The 21736-nt window shown below is 41.0% G+C and overlaps 1 protein-coding gene across 1 annotated transcript in view; it reads right to left on the minus strand.

Moving 5' to 3' along the window:
• Nucleotides 1–961: 961 nt before the first annotated feature.
• SMYD2 (SET and MYND domain containing 2) overlaps nt 962–21736 on the minus strand; it is a 31743-nt gene continuing 10968 nt past the window's right edge. The window contains exons 3-12 of the mRNA XM_054060925.1: nt 19528–19638; nt 17834–17894; nt 15560–15684; nt 12008–12075; nt 10120–10222; nt 7645–7755; nt 5765–5885; nt 4791–4965; nt 3256–3364; nt 962–1210 (exon numbers count right to left, since the gene is read on the minus strand). Of these exons, the coding sequence (XP_053916900.1) occupies nt 1130–1210; nt 3256–3364; nt 4791–4965; nt 5765–5885; nt 7645–7755; nt 10120–10222; nt 12008–12075; nt 15560–15684; nt 17834–17894; nt 19528–19638 (1065 nt within the window). The 3' untranslated portion in view covers nt 962–1129. The remainder of the gene's footprint in view (nt 1211–3255; nt 3365–4790; nt 4966–5764; nt 5886–7644; nt 7756–10119; nt 10223–12007; nt 12076–15559; nt 15685–17833; nt 17895–19527; nt 19639–21736) is intronic.

Raw genomic sequence — 21736 nt, forward strand, 5'->3', positions numbered from 1 at the left:
AGTTTTATTTTCAGAGCAGCACTCACAAGAAAGAAAATATGATGCAGTTATTAATGGTGATATGTTCTCTCTCTCATTATACTTTCTAAGCTGTACAATGTATTTCACTTTTGGTGCTGGAAGTACACAACCACATTCTTGCTCTTCTTCCTTCCCTCTCTTTAAAAGCAATGTCCTGGCTTTGTTCTAAATAGAGGAAAAAATGCCCCCAAACTCTCCAGTCTTACATATGGGCAGAGAAGGCTAAGCCAATCCTGCATTTTTTCCACAGAAAATGTTCTTGTTTCTCTATCAAAAGTAATTACTAATATATTAATAGAGTAGTTTGCATCCAGTAGATCGAAAAGTATGGCTCAGAGGAAATATGAGCGCTATAAATTCACTTTTAAATTGTAAAGGGGATTAAAACAGCCAGAAGCTGCACAGTTTGTGTCTTGTGCGCACCTTCGAGCTCCGAGTCAGGTGCTAGCGTTCTCTGTACAAGACATGCTGAGCTCTGGGTCCTCACAGGGATGAATTCCACCCCCCACCCCTTGTCTGCAGATGACCTGGCTGAGGGAACAATGGTGGCTTTACTGTACAAGGCGCAGAATTCATCACCCCCATTTCCCCTTTCTTTCAGCTAAATCACTGCAAACAAAAAATTATTTGTGAAAAGAGGAACTGGATACTAAACCACAATAAAAACAGTACAGCTTTTGCTAATTAATTTGTCAGATAAGTGAAATGACTTAGACAAAAGTAGATGGCACATTACTATTGTACTCACTTAACTGTACAAATGGCATTAAGAGGGGTCAAGACCACTTTATTTACTTTAAATAAATAAGATACACATTAAAATCCATAAAGAAAAAATTGGCCATTTTTGCACAAGCTCTGTCAAAAGGCATAACCTTTAAGAAACCACGGATGCTCCCTTAAAAAAAGAGAAAAAAAAAAGAAAGGAAAAAAAGGGAATTGTAGATGCGTGGAAGCTAGGAACATTTTGCAAGGCCTAAGTGTGTTTGTCATTCCAATTATAGGACAGAACTGTGTTCATACTCTACCGCTTTTCAAAGCACTCCTGAAGGTTTCCATAACAAGGCTTTTTAAATAAAGGTTTGAAGGATTGCATAGATTCAAAGGCTCAGTGGTCCTCTAATTCCTTTTTGATCTCTGAAATGTATGGATGATCTTTCCCGTGTGCTACTTCCATGATAGCAATTGCCTGTGAAAAGAAAAAAATATTCACACAATTGATTCATATATAACACCAGGCTATAAATACTCTCTTTGGAGGTTTGAAACAGTCTGACACCTCTAGCTACTTTTTGTCCCCTTGTAGTCATAAACCCAGTAGGAAATAAAATGAAATTCAAAACTAAGTAATAAAGGTTTTACATTCAGAGAATACATCTTTCATCTTAAAGGATCCCAAAGCACCTTTCAAAATTATATTCTTGACAAAACTGCTTTGAATGCAACCAGCTTCAGGACAGAAAACTGCACGTGGGGTGGGTAATATTCTGTCAGAGGACTTAACCAGTATCAGACAGAGCTCTGTTCCTACAATTTATCCTTCAGCTGCCAGACTGATGAGCAGGCCCATTGCAGAAGTTACATTAAGGCATTTCAGGTTTGATTCTGTAAACCTTCCACCCGGTCCAGGGGCTACCAATGCTTTATGAAGGAAGAAATTGCTTAGGCAACCACTGAGGTGAAAGCAAGACCTTGTTGGATTCAGACAGATGCTGTTGTGCCCAACTCCCTGCTGTTTCACCTACAGCCTGCAAGGTCCCAAAAGTGAGTGTTTCAGGCAGCCAAACCCACTGACTTGCACTTTCCTGCCACTATCCACACTGCAATGGCTGTTGAGGCAAGATTTCCACTCGAGAAAAGGAGAGCAGTGGTCCCAAACAGCTGTAATAAATAGCAGCAGAAGACAGGACTGAAAGAAGCAAGTTTGGAGTGAGAACCATACTGCTAAGATAAAGCATGGAATTGCACCATCCAAGCCATCAGAGGATTTAGTCATTTTCTCCTTTGAAAATTTTTTATGGAATTAATTGTCCTCTTGCATTTGTTAGGTCAGTACCACAAGAGACTTTGGTTCCACCTCAGCAGCAGTGAGAAATGACTCTGTTCCCCCTCTTGCCCAAAAGAAGAAATGAGAGCCTTCTGGATGAGCTCCTTACAAACTGACAGAGAACAATGCTTTTGTTTTTCCACTAAATTCCAAACATCAGGGGCTGGGATAACTTTGGGCAGTTCCTGCAGGCAAGTGAGTCATTAGAAAATGTTTGTGTTAGGAAGCTAACTATGCCAACAGATCTACCTTTGGTTCCCAGCCCCCATCCCATGTTCCTACTGGCATAAATCACAGTTTTTGTCAAAGCTTTAACACCACAGTGAAGGAAAACCTATGCTAATTTTAAACTAGGTAACAGTTAAATTTTAGAGCATATATTCTTGTAGTATCTTTCACCATGGCTGGATGGCTCTGTTATTGCCAGCTAAAAACTTGCCAGCATCTAAAAAGGAACAAAAAAACCAATAATGACATTCCACACCAACTCATTATATGCTACAGTAGTCACTGATGCTTAGGAAACTGAAATAAACTTCTGTCCAACAACAATAGGGGAAAAAAGTAAAGAAACACAGTACAGACTAATAAAAAAAAAGTAGAAGAATAAAAACCTAAAAAATAAGGAACAGACTAATAAAAAGGGGTGAAGAAAAATGTAAAACCAAATGCTGCATTTGCCAATTCCTGCATTACCAGATGCATAGAATTCCCTTCAGCTATTTAAAAATCAATCGGTTCCAGAACAAATAACCACCAAAAGCATGCCTAGTTTAACTTGGATATGGAAATCACAGACCTCAATGAGACACTATGTGCTTTTTATCAGAGCCAAGCATTTTTTTCAGTCCTTACCTAGCAAGTGAGGAGAAGCTAGGGTTCTGCTTCATTTACACTAGTACAGCTATAGCTCAGTGAAGAACATACAGCAAATGTTTGAGCACAATGTTCACTCCAGCTGCTGCAGCAAAAGTCCACCGTGAAACGGTAAGACCCTGTGCATACGAGGACAGACCTATTCTGCATCTTTGGAAAAATCAGAACTCAGCAAAAAATCCAGTAACCAAATATATTAACACATGGTGCATTTCCTACCGAGCCGGGCCTATTGACAGAGAAGCACATAATGTTTCAATGCTCCCATGCCTGAACTGGTATTATTAATGAAGAAACCAAGAAATAAATACCCGCTTCAGGGCTTTAACTCCAGCCGTTCTGTTCTCCAGCGCCATATAGAGTCTCCCTAATTTCAGCCACATGGAGGCAACATTTAGTGAATAGGAGGGGTAATGCTTACTGCAAGAGAGAAAGAAATTCAGCTTTATCAAACCTGGCAGTTTCATAGCATTTCCCCAGCCCCCTTCCCCCTCTCAGGGGGCAAGAAGTTGCCTCTCGTCGCCCCTGCCCATTCACTGCTCATCCCCTCTGCCATGACTGCCAAGAGTCAGTGCCAATTGTGTCTGGGATGGGGATGCCTGTCAACTGGGAATTGAACTGAAACTACCATATGCCTCTGAACAGCTGTCAGATGGCAATGACTTTCTGCCACTAGTTTTCATCCAGCCAGCTACAGAGAGAGAGACTCCATTGTTCCAAGTTTTTGGAGCCACCCTACACCCGCAGAAGTAACTGCTTATTCCACAATAGTCAGTCTTTAATGGAAAGCGAGGGGCCCTCAGTAGCGCGTACAGCACACATGCCATTCTGTGCTTGCACACACTGAGCTAGCACAGCCTGTTCAGCAGAGCTGACCTGGAATGCCAGGCTCGGAGCCAGAGGAGCTGGGCAAGTCCCAGGGAAGATAAATAGTACTGAGCCCCCAGGGGGAGAATGTTGGCTCCCTCTTTGTATCGCTGGTCTCTGCCAAGTGATCTGTGACTTTGCGTTGGCATCTGCTCCAAAGGGAGAGCTTTTCTTGCACTCCCCTCAGCTGGCAAGAGAGTCACATCTCAAGATGAGGCTCTGCTTGGGAGATTCATGGCACGATCAGATACAGTGTGCAATGGGCTGGCTTTAATGAATGAGATCACTACTCTAAAAACATAGAAAAATTTAGTGGAGAGAGCATTATTTTTTTCCTGCAGAGGCTGCACGGCTGCTTTGCCCCACACAGGGCTTCAACCTGCACGTTCTCCCATCCCCCCAGCTCTAGGGCATTGGAGACCAGGGACATCAGGGCAGCAGCCTCCAAGCACAGGACTTGAGCTCGGCTCCAGCTCCCTCTGCTGCTCAGCCCCAGCCTTAGGAAAGGGCTCAGCTTTCCTGCAACCATGACCACTGTGCGACGGCAGAGAGGAAGGACTGGGAGAGGACAGCAGGCTGACAGCTGCAGCAGGCTTTGCCTCCATTACCTTCTACAAAATACTGACTGCAGATGCAATTTGAAGCTCTGCTTTACTAAAGTATTAGGATCTTGAAAAAAACCCAATAGTATTTATCTACCTCAGCAGAGATAGAACAGTACCCAAGGTGGCAGAAACTTATTTTGAGAACTCAAAGGGAGGATTTTCAGAGTCACCTTCTGCCATTTATTGCAGGCCATATTTTGACAGTAACAAAATCTGTCCCAGCATTTAAACATTCTGTTTTTGAGTAGTGATGTCATGGTTAGCATGTTTATACAACACATACTGAGAGAAGCAATGTCTGCCCAAACTTGCCTTAATTATTCAATTACTGAATTAGAGCACTAAAAAAAAACCCCAAAGAGTCTCATATTTACCTGTATGGTCTGATAATTTTTTGTCCATAACGCAGTGCACCTTCCCAGTCCTGCACGTACAGACAGACCCCCATGGCCTGGTACATCATATGTAACATGTAAACATTAGTGTCTTCAAACACTGCCCCCATCTTGTCCAGGCTGAGCTCACAGATCTCCAGTAATTCACTAGGAGGTACGAAGAAGTCAAGGAACCTGATAAACAGGTGGCCTCTCATTAAAAAGCTATCTGGTAATGCCAAAGAAGAACCGACTTCAACTTGTTCAGAATGGCTCTGAGAAGTTCTCTTTTCTCTCAAATAGCACCACAGCATCTATGCTACAACCCCAGAGCTACTCTGAGCGGCATTCTATACTCAAGAGATATTCTACTCATCAGATTACTGCCTCTCAGATATTATACAAAACTACCTTTCAGATTTAAAAAGCAACAAAAAAGCAGCCTCCCTGAATCACCAGAGCACCAGCAATGTATCAGAAGAAGAGGGACTGAAATTCCCCACACAGTGGGCACTGATCAGGCATGAGATAGCCTGGTCTGCTTCTGGCCCAACGAATCTTCCATTCCTGCCTGCATCGCACAACTGTTACAACAGGTAGGCTTGTGACCATTAGCAATAGCTGCTGCCTCACATGCAGTTTCTTGAAACTGGGCAATATTAGAGCAGACTAACACAAAGAACACAACACTCTAGGGTCTGGCTGGTTGTGTGGAGGCAGCCAGACGCTGCACTCTCAGAAACCTAGAAATGCACAGGAAGGACCAAACAAGGGGCCTCACAATCCCACACCACCTGCCATGCTGAAGTGCCCTGTGTCTCCAGGAAGAACTCTTCAGACACAAAGACGACAGTGGTGAGTTTAACTTCTAGTGGTCATTGTATTCCTCCTGCAGGTATCTCTAAAGCTATCTGGGAGATACAATGTTTAGGTCACACACCAAGCTAGTGCAATCAGGGTGAGATAAAGGATATATTTGTAGTGTTTGGCTCGCCTGAATTCCTCAATCACGTTCCTGGCGTATTTGATCATGTCCCGTATCGTCTCTGCCGATGGTGGATCATTCAGCTTGCGAATTTCCAGTTTTTCTTTATCCTGAAGGAAACACAATGGATGTTATAAATGCAGGTTCCAAGCCCATAAATAAATGTGCACCTGCCACACAAAATTACTCTAATAAAAAGACACAGATGGGAACTTAAGCTCTTCAAAGAATGTAAAAACAAAGGTAGAATGTGCATCTGCAATTTTTTTCTCTAAACCCTTGGCTGGTAATCCTAGAATCCTCTGCGCCTTCCAGCTCATCTGCCGTTCTCTACTTTGATGAATTTTCTTTCTTTTGAAAGATCAAGAGCTTTTCGATTTTGTGATGAAAGCAGTTTTACATAGGAAACTTCCCTGCTTCCAGCAGATTAGGGATTAAAACAAATTTAGTTGCAAGGCTAGGAAAGTCGAAATACCTTAGGCCTACCACCAAGTGACAGCTCAGTGGAGAACAAGATGATATTAAATACAGAAAAGGATCCTTCACATCTACAGACAAAATCACACTTCCACATATTTTGTTATTTCTGCTGGACAGCTCCACTTACTGTTCTCTTTCCATCTATCTAACTTACTACTTCATGAAGAGTCAGGTGCAATCTGGAGACAACGTTTTGCTGCTTAAGCCTCACACTGTTGCTAGATTTCTTTCTCCTTTATTATTTCAACTGCCAGCTGAGGTGGCTAAAGAAGACTCTTTCTAGAGCTGAAGAAGGGTGACTGACAAGTGATTCCAAGAACACCACATTGCTGGAAATCACAAATGAAATCCTGGCTTCATTAAAATCTGTGGCAAAATTATCAAGGTTAACTGTGGGTAAAAAATACAACCACGGTATAAACAGTGCAGCGACAAACAATAATATTGGGTACTATTTGGAAAAAAGTTACAAATGATTACATCACTTAGAGGAAGGAGATATTTGTCTGGCTGGTTTGGGAAGCAGGTCTTAAAAAGACACCTATTTGAAAACTTGGGGAGTGGGGGGTTGGGGAAGGAATGATCTGGAACTTAAAGATCACATTATGCCAGGCAGAATGATTTTGGCTGGAATGACAGATGAGCCACACAAATTCTCAATTCTCCTAGGACCTACAGTGAAGGAGGTCCAAATGGTTGTACAGCCACAGCAGTTTCAGTATCTGTTGGTCTGGGTACCTTTTTCCCCCCAGACGTGCTTTTCTTCAGAATAACTAACACAGGAACATTGTCTGAATGTCTGCCTTTGTCCTTTCAAAGGCATCAGGTGATGTCTAATGAACATAATTCTGCCCTACAGATCACAAGGGGCTGCAACCCAGGACCATCCTACCCATAAGATCAATATGATGTCATTGCAGGAAAGCCCATTTTGCAGATGCTGCTGGATCTTTAAATCACCCAGCAATGTCATACAACATCACCTAGAATTGACTGAGATGTCCCAACCGGGAACCACAGCAGGACTCAACCCCAGAAATGCCCCAGGCAAGACTCGCTGGGAGTTGGTAGAAAACATGCGGTTACAAAAAAACAAGTTCTGAGCTAAAATCTTTTGGCCAGGCAGTATAGACATAGTATAATTATCTACTTTTAACAAAGTTAAGTTTTCATGTTTGCTTTGTAGCTCAACTTTAAATAGGCTTCTACAAGGAAATTTCCTGATGTGTTGTCATTACAGTGGAAAGAATGAGTATCAGAAAGTCTTCTAGACAGAAAAACAAAACCACCCCTCCATTATCCTATTTCCAAAATGTAATTAAATCAGATAAAATATTACATATAAGAACCTGGGTATGTTCAGAATCTATTTCACACCAATTTTATTACCTTTTCTTTTGTAATGCACTCCCTGCAATCACAATTAAAGAAATAAGAGTCTCTTAAACGGTCATTTCTGTCTTCTGTGGGATACAACAGGTCAATATAGCTGGTAAAAACCTATATGGTAAAAACACAGCAGTCAGTGAAAATAAATTTAACTATACTTATTTCTACTAGTTTCAGTATATGTAGTCCAACTACTACACTGTCATGCAATTTGTGGATCCCTGCAGCCACATCACCTGCCTGTTCGCTCACATTCCAAGCCTCTCAGTCGCATCAGGAGTTACCATTTGGGAATGCAATCTGACAGAGAAATTTTTCCTTTCCTATTCATTATGGAATTTCCCTTAAATATTACTCTGGCTTAAACACAGGACAGCAAGATTCAAGTGCGGATAAGGAAAATATCACAGAAAAAATCTCAGGCTTCTGTCACGCTACAAAGAAATGCTTACTTTTCAGAAGTAAAATAATGATTTTGGGTATCCAGCCTCGGATAAATCACAGTGGCCTGGTTTTTTGGAGGCTGGAATCTCAAATATTTCTTTCTGAAAACCTATGAAAATTGGGGCAACGGCAGTCACTCGTAGCTTTACACATTTAGGACAAGTCCTTTAGATCTCTGAAAAGAAGAGAGGCCCAGTGCTCCAGTTCTAGGAGAATGAATATCAGATTTACTTCAGCAGCAATATTTTAAAGCAAAGAAAACCTGCTTTTGAACATTTTTAAAAGCCTTTCCCATACACTATTCTTAAGTTTTCTTCTACTTCAATGTTCTTCAGAAAAGAACCCCTACAACTAGCTTTAATGCTCTGTTTTTAAAATGAGATCTCTCCCAAGAAACATGTCATATACACAGCACAGTTGATCGTTTTGCAGACCAAGGAACAACTTTAGCTCCATTTCCTCATTTATAGTTACTTGAAATGTCTTGCTCAGTCTTATGCTTAAGGGGTCCTTCTTTTTTAAAGTAAAATGTACATGTACAGTTAATTTCATACGGCACATGTTCTTCTAACTCTGCGTGAGCTCACACTTGCCCTCACGCTCCTCTCCTCCCTTCTCCATTTTCAAAGCATGCAAAATGCAGGAACCGCATTTAAAGCAAAAACTTTAATAATGTTCTAACGCAATGGCTACATTGAACCAGAAGATGGAGACACAGGCCATAAGACCACACAGAGCCCAAGAAAAACCACTAGCCCACATTTATAAAATTTTTTAAGTGTCAGAAGACAGACTGCACAAAAGCCATGAGGTCCCGTAGAACCAATGCAGCTTTTGAGACACAGTTCTATCAAAAGAAGTTGTCAAGCAAGGTAAATACTCCTCATTTTCCCCTCTCATAATAAGTACTACCCAAAAACAGGGAAAATCTCCAGGATTCCACAGCAAAATTGCAAACCCAAAACCAGTCCTTGTCCACTACCACAAAGCATCTGCAGTGACTGCCAAAATCACAGATCAATCATTAGCACATGGCATAAAGAGACGTTGCTCACCCAAGTCACTCACCTTTGGCTCTAGCAACTAAATTGGCTTTGTTCACTATGGTGAACAGCTAAAATCCACATAAAAAACTCCTCTCTCCTTCAAGATTGGCATCATGCATTTCAGAAAGCAGTAGGAGTTATCAAAATCAAAACTGCTTATTTTAATCAACATTAGTCTTGTCTGCTAAATTAACGTGAACAAACGAGCCACTGAAACTCTATGCAAACTCCATCCCCAGAGAGAATGTTCTGTGCCTTCATCCCCTGCAGATATTTGAACATCCTCCTCAACTCTGTTTAACATCTTTTTTCTTTATTTTAAAGCAAAAAGCAGCTCTGCTGCTGAAGACTCCCTGCCAAGTTCATTATTTGACCGAGAAGGTTTCAAGGTAAACCCAGAGCCTTACTCAATTTCACAGAATTTTATCCATCACTGTTCAGCTTCACTCCACCTAAAAACACACTCTTGTTCTGTCACTTCTCAGCCAAAGGCTGGGAGGGTGATATGACAAAGTCCCATGTTTTGTGGATACTCTGTCCAAACAGAAGTCAGAGGACTTATCTGTACTCATTTACCTTGTTTATTCTGGCTTCAATCTCAATATATTACTACTATACTGGGAACTATTACAGCAGTAATAATTTGCTTTGATCTTGGAATTTCAAAGCACCAGCCAAACATCAGTAAACTGCCTCATTTTACAGATCGGAAAACTGAGAGAGAAGCTGGCAGATACGCAGTGACTGCTGCAGGTGCCCTTCCCTTGTACTAGCATAAAATAGGATACTGCCTTCAAGAATCACTTCAGTCCTCCGGAGGCACCCCAACTTTTCCAAAGCAAAATTTTACACTTCTCCAAGAAACAAAGAGACCCTTCCCACTATTATTAAATTGTCATCTAATTGAAATGTATCCTGAAAAGCAGGATGGATCTTAATTTTAGGATGCATGCGTACAGAGTACATTCAAATACAGCGCAGTTACCTCTTCTCCAGGCTCAATCTCTTTAACAGCTCTGACTTCAGCCAAGGTCCCCTTGTAAGTTACAATCACATTTGGGCAACAGCTATGGTTCATCAGTGCAACACTGTAAAAGTAAAAAAGTAAACCTTTTTTCCTCCCCTGCCATCAAAAGCAACAGGCAAAATGCTAAGCATCACTTCACAAAACAAGTAAGTCTGAAAGACTGAATCAGCCTCTCTTTGCAAGCTGTTTTTATTATGAGGCTTAACATGAAGGTAATCTTGGGAAAATCTGTTGTATTGTTTTTTTATTCTAATGACATGGAGAATGGCTGTGCTAACAAATCAGTATGATTTTTAAACCCCTTTATTGCAGGACTAACCAAATTCTTATTTTCACATTCTTATAGCGCTACAGGACAGCTGCCAGGGGAGTTCACATAGCTTAATTATCAACATTCTATTTAGGTACCCATGATAGACAAGACTATTTTTCTCAGAAGAGAAGGAAAGAAACTCATTTAACCTAAAGGAAGCAAGCAAGCACAGGAAAACAAAAGTAATTTGCTGCATTTCAACTTAAAATGGGCATTAAAATTCTAGCACTCTTCTGTGCAAATGTAAAGAGTCTCCATGTTTGAAGTGAGAGAGAAGAGGTCGTCGTTACACAAGCACACAACTTACACAAAAGCTTGGACTGCTACAGGAAAGCACTACGCCTTTCTACCAAGCTTGAAGAAAGTGCTATTTGCTGCTTATTTGAGATGGAACACATAATTTTAATTCTTTCTCTTCCAATCCACCAAAGTAATAATTGTCTCTTCGGTCCTTCTGGCTTACAGACATTAACAGTTGAGTAGGAAAGATCTGGCTCTTGCATGCTGAGCATTTACAAACAAAGGATGGTGGTGGATGTTTCCGGAACCTTCAAGCTTAATGCTCTCCTCTCCCCACCATGACTTTGATCCTGGGCATTTCAAGGCCTTAATTTCCAATCTGTAGATCAGTGATATGGATTTCCGACAGAGCTGCCTGAAGAAGGAGTATCGGTGAAGCACAGACTATCTACTACTACGCAGCACTTAGCAAAATCAGGTCCTGCTTTAACTGGACATCTACAAGTTTCAGATTACTTTGACATAGATAAGCGAGTAGTAACTTATGCCTCACAAGGAAGTCGGCGTCGGCTTAAGCAGAGAGTGATAATACTCTCAGTATGCAATTTGAAAAGAACAGGGGTAGAAAATAACCTTCTTTGCTACCACATTAATTGGGAAGGACAAACTGAAATAGAAGAAATGTTCCTTAGCCTTAAAAAGAGCTGTGTGCCCCTATCCACAAACTACAGTTAATACTTAACATCTGCAGTTTATTTGTAAAGCTGAGGAGCTTGTACATAATTTTCCACTGTCATAGCAACATAAAGCATTGCAGTTTTTAAAACATCTAAGGAGGCTGAAAGAAGTTATGAAAGGGATTTACTGTTTGCAAAGGAACAAAGGTAGAAAGGATGTTATTCAGAGAACACCAGGTGAAGGATTATACCCAGGCAAAACAGAAAGTTGTGACTAGAGCAAGTCACCTGCAATCCATTTTATTTTGCTTTGATCACTACGTGATGTCCCTGTCCAGGAGCTGCTAAGTAATCGTAATCGTTTCCTACCAACTTGCATATAGTTCACAATCTAAGCTACAAAACAAATTACAAGTGCATTTTCACCAAAATTACCAGATTTTTAAGAAAAACTGCTGCAAATCATTATCCATAATATATTAGCTAATTGAAGATATTTATAACATGACAAACTGATATTAAATGCTTAATTAATTTTTTTTCAGTACAGATCTACTTCCATACATGCATAAGAACCTTTGTTTTTAAATAATTTATTTTTATAAAATGAACCTACTCAGGAAATATTGCTGATCCCAAATGAGAGAGTTCTTCGTCTTCAATTGTGAAGCCGTTACAGTTAACCTAAGGAAAAAGAGAAACAAACTAGGTCAGCTTCTGGTTAGCTAAGTACTCCACACTCACACACCGCATTCTCATACTTCAAAGTTGACTGCAGCAATTTGCTTCCAATTTTCTTTCCACCTCACCAGTACTCACAGGGAGCTACACGACATCTCAAAAAGTGGAGGACAAAGTCCCTATTGAAAGGAATGTGCAGGACACTAAAGAACCAACAGTCCAACACTTGCACCTGCTCAGGACACATCATCTCGAGGATTGCTTCTTGGAAGGCCAGAAAGTGAAATGGGGCCTGTAAAGAGTGCTAGAAAGTGTCAGACAAAGCAAGACCATTGCAAACTAACCACGAAACTAACACTGACACTACAGGGCATGGAGACATCATTTGGCCATGACAAGCAATGGGCAGAAGCAGAACTACATACGTAAAAAGCAATGTGTGGATGAACAGCAGCAAACTTGGCTGGGCTGAGGCAGTAGAGAGCTTTGATGGAGCATATGTTACAGAGACCTGCCACAATGACATCTGTAATCAAGGGCTGCACGTTTCAGCTACAGTTAAAGAACATATAAAGAACAACAAAGGCTTGTGAGAAAGACAAGTGAGAAAGACTTGAACCCAAAACAGGCATGGAATAGGAGGGGACAGTAAAAGGACAGAGTATGAGAGGAAATTTATTCCTAACTAAAACAGATACAGGATCAAAAGAGCTTGTTCACAAATCTTTCTTATAGAATAGATTCAAGCAGGTTTTAAAACATAAAGAGAACCCTCTCCGCATTCACCAGCATGTTCCTACAATCATCAAAACATTCACAGAAGTACCAGAAAAGCACTAAAACAACTACCATCACGTGGTCAAGTCCAGCTGAAGCTACAATGGGCACAAGAACAGTCAGTAAAGCACAACGTTAAGTATTTGTTCTGGAAGAGTAAGAGCTGATGACAGATGCTACCAACAATGATAGACTCACAAGGTAGAATGCAGCTCAGGCCGGATTTTAGAAACAGACAAATACTAGCCATAGCCTATCCTCAGGTACGAACTGTTCAGGACGAGTTCATAAGTAAAATGTTCGGTATCTCGAATTGACTCATCAGTATCTTTACTATCTTTGCTTTATCTTTATCCTGCTATATTTAGCAAGGTGTCATTCAAAGGCTCCCTGTCTCTCAAGATGAGCATGCTACTGGAAAATAACCAATGTATAAGCATATCTGAACCAAGCGCAAAATGTAATTGCTGAATATAATAACAATAGAAGGGTAAGATTATATCAACAGCAAGGAAAAACATAAGGCTACAAAGGCTTACTTAAAGAACACCTTCATGGTTCTGAATCACAGGGAAATATTTAAAAATATATAGTGAGTTATCAGCAGCTTCCCTCCACTAAATCAGGGACAACCCACTTCTTGAATGCATCATACCAGAAATGACACAAGAGCAAGAATTACAACGGAGGAGATATCATTGGTTTTACCAGATGAATGCATGACTAAAAAAAGGCAACGTGGAGGGAGTAAAGAGACAACAGTGAGAAAACGAGAGCTCGAGGTTTTTCCCAATGGTAGAAAAGGGAACACGCACAAAGGGAGGCACAAAATTATGCAAGGTCCTCTAGGGAATTAGGAGCCATTGGAATTTCAGAGAAGTATGACAAGGTAAGACTGAAGAGGTAGAGCTCCAGTCTTGAGAGCTATGTTCTGCAGGGACAAAAGAGAGTAGAATGATACCAAAAGCTGGGGAAGAGAGCGGTGAAAGGCAAGGATGGTTTGGACAAAAATCTCTGCTCCTCTCAAAAGGACCAATCACATCTTAGCTGTTAAGTAAGAAGCAACATCAGCAACATCAGACAAAGGTCACAAAAGGCAGTGAGCAAGGGGTCCAAGGTACCCAAGTCCCAAACAACTGCCCTGAGCCACAAGGAGAAATAATGTCTAATGGAGGAGCAACGCAGATAACATGAGGCCACAGAAAGTGTTGGAGCAAAACAAAGGAGCATATCCATACTATTGCTTTAGGTCATTAACTAATTACTAGGAAACATGTTTGTACATATCAAGTACAGGCATGTTTCCCCTTCTTCTAGGAAGATTTATGCTGGAACTAAAACTTCAAAAGGTTGTGTCCTGTAAAACAATTCTGAGGAACATCCAAACAACCTTTTGAGACTTTTGTTAAAAAATTGCCATGTCCACAGTGGTAGATAACAATCTGATGATCAGGATGAGCTTAAGATGACACCTAAAGGTGACATTAGACATCTACAGAGAAGATTGGATGGAATGCCAGATTGGGAGTCAGCAGTTCACAGAAATCAGTGAAAGTACCATGAACTGGTGGAGCTGGTTCAGGACAGGACACCAAGTGAAAGTCACTGCAGCCAAAACAATGTAATACCTGAGGATTCTGCCTACATTCTAACAAAAACACTCAAACAAAACAAGAAACTGGATGTACTGATGTCTCTAAAGTATCCCTCTGACAAATACAAATTGTTAATTCTTCAAAACAGAAAAAAACCTTTCCACTGAAGGATAACATATAATTAGAAACAACACAATGGATGATGATCAGATGTTAAACGTGCTAAAGAATCATTCGGCTACAGAACAACAGTACCTCTGTACTAAGGTAACAGTAACTGTGCCTCCTTGTTGGTAGATGCCCAGCTCTACCAACCAAGGTATCACTAGCTCAGCTTTCAACACAGCAGTCAAGACTAGGCCTCCTCTAAAAAAAAAAAAAAAATGTCTTTTACTTAGATCTTTAAGTTTAAAACTAGCTTATTTTGAAGTATAGGAGGAAAAAGAAGAAAATGGATCTTTCAGTATTCCACTGGTGTTATTCCATCCACTACAAAATATTCAATTTAGATGTGTATGAAAAGCAGGTGAGAAAAAAGAGGTGACACATTTCAGAAGTTATCTAAGAAGACATCCTGCCTTTCCTTCATCTCTCCAGATGACCAAACTACCTGACTGCATTTAAAAGCCACACACCAGATAAAAGTTTCAAACTGCTCTTTCTGTTTCTCTGAAGTTTATTCCCTGTGAAGGTCAAACACAATGATGACCTGACCAGCAAGTATTTCCACAAGATTGAAGCGAGAATGAACATTTTGCCTCTGCAGGTCTCAAACCAGCAGTGTTCTGTGTTAAGTCCAACAACAGCTGCACTATCCTTGGCCTACAAGAAACCTAACTTTGATAGGGTCTTATACAAGCTATTTTTCCTTTTCTTCAGCGTTTGAGAAGGATCTCATAAAAAGTCTGCAGACAAGAGTCTTGCCCCTCACACTGAAATGGGGCATGTCCAGTCACTCATGTGCAAGGAAGTAGATCTCCATCAAGCACACTCAGCTCTCCCTAAGATAAGCAAAGAGCTACCACGTCCGTCGCCGTTAACATTTTTCCCTTTTCACAAAGGCTAAAATCCTACAGTACCATCCACCTAAGCAGGCTGTGTTCTAGCCAACTTACTTGCGCAAAGAGAACTACAAGGGCAGCATTGTCAGGGTACTCCAAGTGCTTTGAGTAAAAGTGATGAAGAGCAGCAATGTCGTTCTGAATCAGCTCTCTCTTTTCATTGTCTAGTTTGTCAAGGTCTGTGGACAAAGAATACATTCCATTTCAGTAACAGCAACACTCCCCCATGAATTGCAGCTAGACTTAAGTTAGAACAGGCCCAGACAAACAGAGGAATAGCTATTTGGAAGTAGTGCATGAAGTGTCTGTTCTTCCATAAATGTCAGGCTGCTTCTTCCAAATCCACATGTGCACTACAACTACATGCAGGATTAAAAAGCTTTTTCTAATTCTTTACATTATCAGGTAACTGGACACAAATTTCCCTTTCTTGGGAGAAAGGTTACAGTGTTTAAAAAAGTATTTGTTAACCCTAGCAAACAGACCAGCCAAGCCTGGCTCTCTGGAAGTCTGTCAGCTGTGGGTAACTATCCTCAGCTGTCTAACATGGCCTCACAAACCATCTGAGAATGCCCATGTCTCCAAGGGCTGAAGAGTGACCATCAACAGAGGTGTGTTGCAGCTGCAGATACCTGAGGAAAACAGGAGACAGCAGGAACATCACTGGAAATGTCCTGGCACACCTGCCAAGTGTATTCCCTTATGGGAATACACTATTGTTTAGACATTTACCCTCAGGCCCATGATAGGTTCTAGCCAAAGCTGTGGCTACTGAACTTTTTTCTGCCTGGCCCATGCAAAGCAAGCTAGGAGACTGACCATAAACTCCTGGTTCTTTCTCTCTCCTCAAAAGCAGAGTATTGCAAAACTTTTCCCTGACCCTCTTTCTCACAGCAGCAGCGTCATCAACTCAGTTCTGCTCTAAAAGAACCAAGAAGTCATCAGTTTCTCCTCTCCAAACCAAAATAATAGTGGCAAGAAAACTACACAGGAAGAGAAAAGGCTGCAGAACAGTGGAAGAAGGGGAAGATTATTTGTAAGAGCAGATATGAATGACAGGAGAGGCACAAAAATTAATGAGGAAAATGAAATTTTATGAGAATTAGGACAAATTTTGAGCCTCCAACCGACAGCCAGGTGCCTTTTTTCTCTCCTGTGCAGGTGTTGCAGAGTAAGGCAACCGCTGAACATGGCAAAAGCATACTAAGAGACGAGGAGAGTCAACAAGGCAGAAGGAACAAGGGGTTCTTACTAACAAAACCAGAAATGAAATGAGGGCTCCTAGAGGACAAGAGGTACACTGCAACAAACATTTCAGCCTTTTAACTTCAAAATTAATAAAATTATTGAAGACGAGCTTCAAGGCAGAAGAACATACGTCAGCACTCAGCCATCCTCTTCAACCTCAATCCTACTAACCTACCTCTAAAAATTATCCTTGCCTTAGGCCAAGTCAAATGTTGGCATCTATCCCCCTTATTTCCCCAGTTGTCCCAACAGCTGTGACAGGAGCTTTTGTCCAGGAAGCAAATAAGACTGAAATCTTACTTTGCTCAGCTACTCTGCTACCTCAAGTTCTAGAAATGACTGCATTTATTCACCATTTTATAAAGGGTTCTGGAAACCATGAGAGTGAGAAATATGAATACACAAAGCTATTGTCTCCCTGTATATTACCGCCAGCACTAAGACAGAGAAACAGCAGACTGGTGAAAACTATGCCAGGATGGTTACTAGTCCCCTAGTTGCTCAACTTCTAACTCTGCATCACCAAACATGAACAGTAGCCTTCTTGTTAAAAGCAAGCCATTGCCTCACCTCTTTCCTTGGATTATTTTGGAGCATTTAGGACATGGGATTTCAACAGAATCATATACAACATGTCAGATTTGACTGGCAGTGACAGATACTGAAGCACAGTCCAGAGGGTTCTGCAATTAGCCCCTTAGTCACTGTCACCATCTAGCAACTGTGCTGTCTCTGATTTTATGCCTCCTGGTAATAAATACCAGCTATTTTAATTTTACAACATTACAATTCTCAAAAGACACTAGAGTACTAGAAAAGCCATGAGATGGATGTATGCTACATAATTAATTCTGTCTAGGTTTTCACCCTCGTTTCACAGCCCCCACAAGTGGCCAAGGGGGAAAAAAAAGGAAAGAAAAGCACTTTCAAAAAACATAGAACCACAATTCTCTTTGTTTACTCCTTCCTCCAACAGGAGCAAGGTGCTCTGAGAGGTTTTGATAGAGGGGGGCCAAGGAGTAAAGCAAATCATGAATATAGATAACTGCCCCTGTTTACCTGCAAGCCTGTTTTACTTACGTGATTCAAACTCTTTTACAGCAAGCAGCTTTTCCGACTGTGTCCGTTCAGGGTGAATTTTCTATCAACAGGGGGAGAAAAAGCAACGAGAAAATATTTCAGTGTTTAAAGGAGGCAGTTTTGTCTACTCGTTTGTAAGCTGGGAACTCCTACCTGTAAAACAAACCCAAACCCACACTGTATGGAATTTACAGAGGTTGATGAGCAGCACTGAGTTAAATTGACTACCCTTAGTAAAGCCATAGAAATATTGTCTCTCTACCAAATTAGGCAGCCAGAGATTAACTCCTATCAAATTTATACACATAAACAGAACAGTATTTTAAATATGTCATTTGCTTTGTTCTAGACACCCAGAAAGCTGCTAACAATAGCAAGCAGGCAGGAGACAGGCTTTGCTTTGAGGAAAGTGAATAAACTGACTGTTGACAGAGTTCAAAAGCAGTGCTCCATTGTTGGCCTAAGGCCACTTCTTTGTAATCTTGGCCATTAAATATGGCTTTGCAGGTGGCCCAGCAGCTGAGGTTCAGGGACTATGGTCTGCATATTTAGCTTTTATATGACATGTAGTGTTCTCCCCCCTCCCTGTAAGCGATAAAAGCACAAATTTATTCCAATGACTTTTTGTCATTAAACATTCGATTTTGTTTGTGGATCACCACTAAACCACACTTTAATTAAGTCACACACACACATTCACACACACACGCATCTACCCACACAGCAAGTACGCAGCTACCTTCCCAGCAGGCCACCAAAATCTTCACTACATACAGAATCCAGGTTGCCCTTGTCACATAAGCAGGCCTCAATCACACAAATACGCTTCAAAGAGGTTTTGTTTTTGCAGAGAGAGTTTAGAGCTTTACAAAGATACACAGCATAATAACCTTGAAACTCATGAATCCCGTCCCCTCCCTGTAAGCACTTGTGTTATACTCTGTATCTGTATAGTCAGGTAACACTGAAATGGCGGCTGACATTGCAATCTTATTTCCTTGCTAATAATATTCTCTTCTCCAATGACCAAGAGCCTGAGATCTCTTTCAACTTCTGTTTTAAAACAGTTACTCCAGTAACTGTAAACATTTATACCTGAATACCTCAGAGGTGTTTTCGACTCACAAATGTACTGGGAGGTATATACCACAAAATGCTATGCAGTTATATCTGCAAAATAGTACAACAGGGCTACTGCTCATAAAGACATCAGTGCCTGCAGACACAACAGCACTAGTAGCATTCCTCAGAATCTAGCCATGTATGCAGCCTCATTCTGCTTTCTCTTCACCAACATGGCCTCGGTGCTAGCCTACACGTGTAACCAAGGGCTTTGACTTACCAGAACAGAGGCTGAAACACGATGCACGCTTGTGAAACTATCAGTAAATTTTTCCAGACTGTTCAACAACATCTTGGCCATAAGTTATAGCTACACAGCTTAAAATCTCACTAATCTTTTGCCATCTTACCTCAGAAGTTTCGATCTGGACTCTGATTGCCCTAACACTGCTGCAGTGGTCTGATGGTCAATTTGTTCAGCTGCTCGTGCTCTATATTACACCCATCTGTACACAGGAAGCTAGTATGTATGTGCTTTGCAAGGACAGTTAACTGTCGGTCAATTTTCATTTTCCTGCCTTCCCTGGCACCCAGAGTAGGAATGCACCTCCAAAGCCTGGCCTCCTGCTCACCTGCTTGGCAAGGATCCTCGCTGTTAGCCTTACAGTCTCCGAGGGATTCCAGTTCTGCCCAAATGCACACATGGCAGCACACTCCAGCTTGTGCATTGGCCAGTCTTCCTTCTGAAATGTAGAAAAATACATAAAAAAAAGCCATGAAAATAAAGTGATGAAAAAGAGGATGCGGCAAGTCCTGCCATATCCTAGAGGTCAAGTGAAATGTGTTTCCCTTAAAAAAATAAGATGACGCTCACTAAATCTGAACAAAAGCTTGAGCCACATTTAAGAGGTACAGCTATCCTGCTTTTTTCAAACAAATGCACAAGGGATGAATTAAGGTCAGAACATCTTCATTTATTCAATGGAAAAAAAGAATTAAATGACGAAGAAGCAAACAGACAACATGATTTATAAATCACCAGTTCTTATTGTTCAGATCAAGCACGTGAGGACAGAGTAGGTCTGAGCTTGATGGCTTTATTGGGTTCATTTCCATTTAACACCTTGGCCCCTCATTATGAGACGACCCTGGTGTAATCAGGAGTAATGTGTCTGAAGTCAATGGATTCACAATCACTGTAAGAACTGGTATATGTAAGGTCGAAACCAGACCTACTGAATAGAATTATCACATTGTTTCCTTAACTGTTGTAGAATACGAGTACAGCTAGGCAATGAAAGCACACTAATAAAGACAAAAACATTTTAGTTAAGAATGGATAACATACTCCTAGCTTAACACACAATAACACTTGGGAGTAATAGCACTGGCTTTTGGCACTCTACAGACTTTCTGTAAAGCAAAAGACCCTTTCAAAGGTGAGAACAGAATCACAGATTAATGCTCTGCACTGGCACTCAGACCCTGGCACGGGCTGTCCTCAAACTGCATCAAATTTCATTTTATTTATTTATGCAAACATAGAAACTTTCTATATTTCTATATTTGAGTAACGCACGTTATTTATTTCTGTATCTCACCTCAGACACACCTTTATAGCACTATTAGAACAGGTCTATAGTGTTCTGCCTGTATAGGAAGCACCAAGTTTTGTTTTCAGACCAGGCTTAAACTGGTGGAAAACAGTAGCAGAGGAAAGAAATCACAACAAATCCCACAAATTTATAATTGACAGTAAGTGAAAACCAGAAAATCTTTCTGCAGCCTCCAGAAAATTCTTCATTTCTCTTACTGTGATTCACCCAATACCACAGACCTTGTGCTAGTTGACACAAAAAAAAAAAAAAATTTCATTAAAAAAAAAATCAATATACCCCATCAGAGTGACTGAGTGGCAGGAACAGAAAGTTTCTCTCAGCTGCCTAACCACCATTTGAGACACCCTAGGCCATCTAAAACATACGTAGGACCATTAGATGTGACACAGGTCCGCTGGGAGATGTGTTCCTTGTGAGAGCTACAGCTACGGGCCACATAGGACAACCCAAAGCACCTCAAACAGCCAGTTGAATCAGGTCCCCCCAGCATCTCCTGTCCTGGCTGGTCAGCTTATTTACAGGTTTTGCAGATCAAAACAAAAGCTGGGATCACTAATTTCAGAATTAGTACACCAAAAACTCTTTCATTAGAAAATGGCTATTTTAAGTGCTGTTGGGCACAGGCAGCTTTGGAAGTTTATTAGAAAAAGAAAAGTGAACACCCACCACAATGTCATGCAGGATTTGAAGCAGTGCAACACTGCAAGGGTATTCAATCCCTCACAATGTCAACTTCATTGTCCTTGATATCTCAGTATGGTACTTCCAAAACAGCCTGCGTATAGGCTGCTTGAAATAAGCTCCAGTGTAAATGTTCTAAGAGGACACAGCAATACAGACCAGGAGAACCAAAATAGTATCTTACACTGTAATCATGTCATGTGAAATTAAACTCTGGACTCTCCTACAGCTGTCACACTACAAAATGCATCCCCCAAGAGGCCTGTTTCCCATCTATGCCTCAAGACCTGTTTCTGGAAAGTTTCTGATAGCCTTTGCTTACGAATCCACAGGCTAAATGCTAAAAAGACAGACAGGGGGAGACCTCATCTCTCATGCCTACTTGCACACCCATGACACCCACCAGCCTCGGCACAATGGCTGAGTATACCAGGCAAAGGCACAGAACCTGAACTTTTGTGAAGACCCATATCCACACACATTGGTTAAATAAGCTGGAGAAATTACTTGATAAAACAAAAAATCAAAATGTAAAATCACG

Source organism: Cuculus canorus, chromosome 3 (genome assembly GCF_017976375.1).
Source record: "Cuculus canorus isolate bCucCan1 chromosome 3, bCucCan1.pri, whole genome shotgun sequence".
Taxonomy (NCBI): domain Eukaryota; kingdom Metazoa; phylum Chordata; class Aves; order Cuculiformes; family Cuculidae; genus Cuculus; species Cuculus canorus.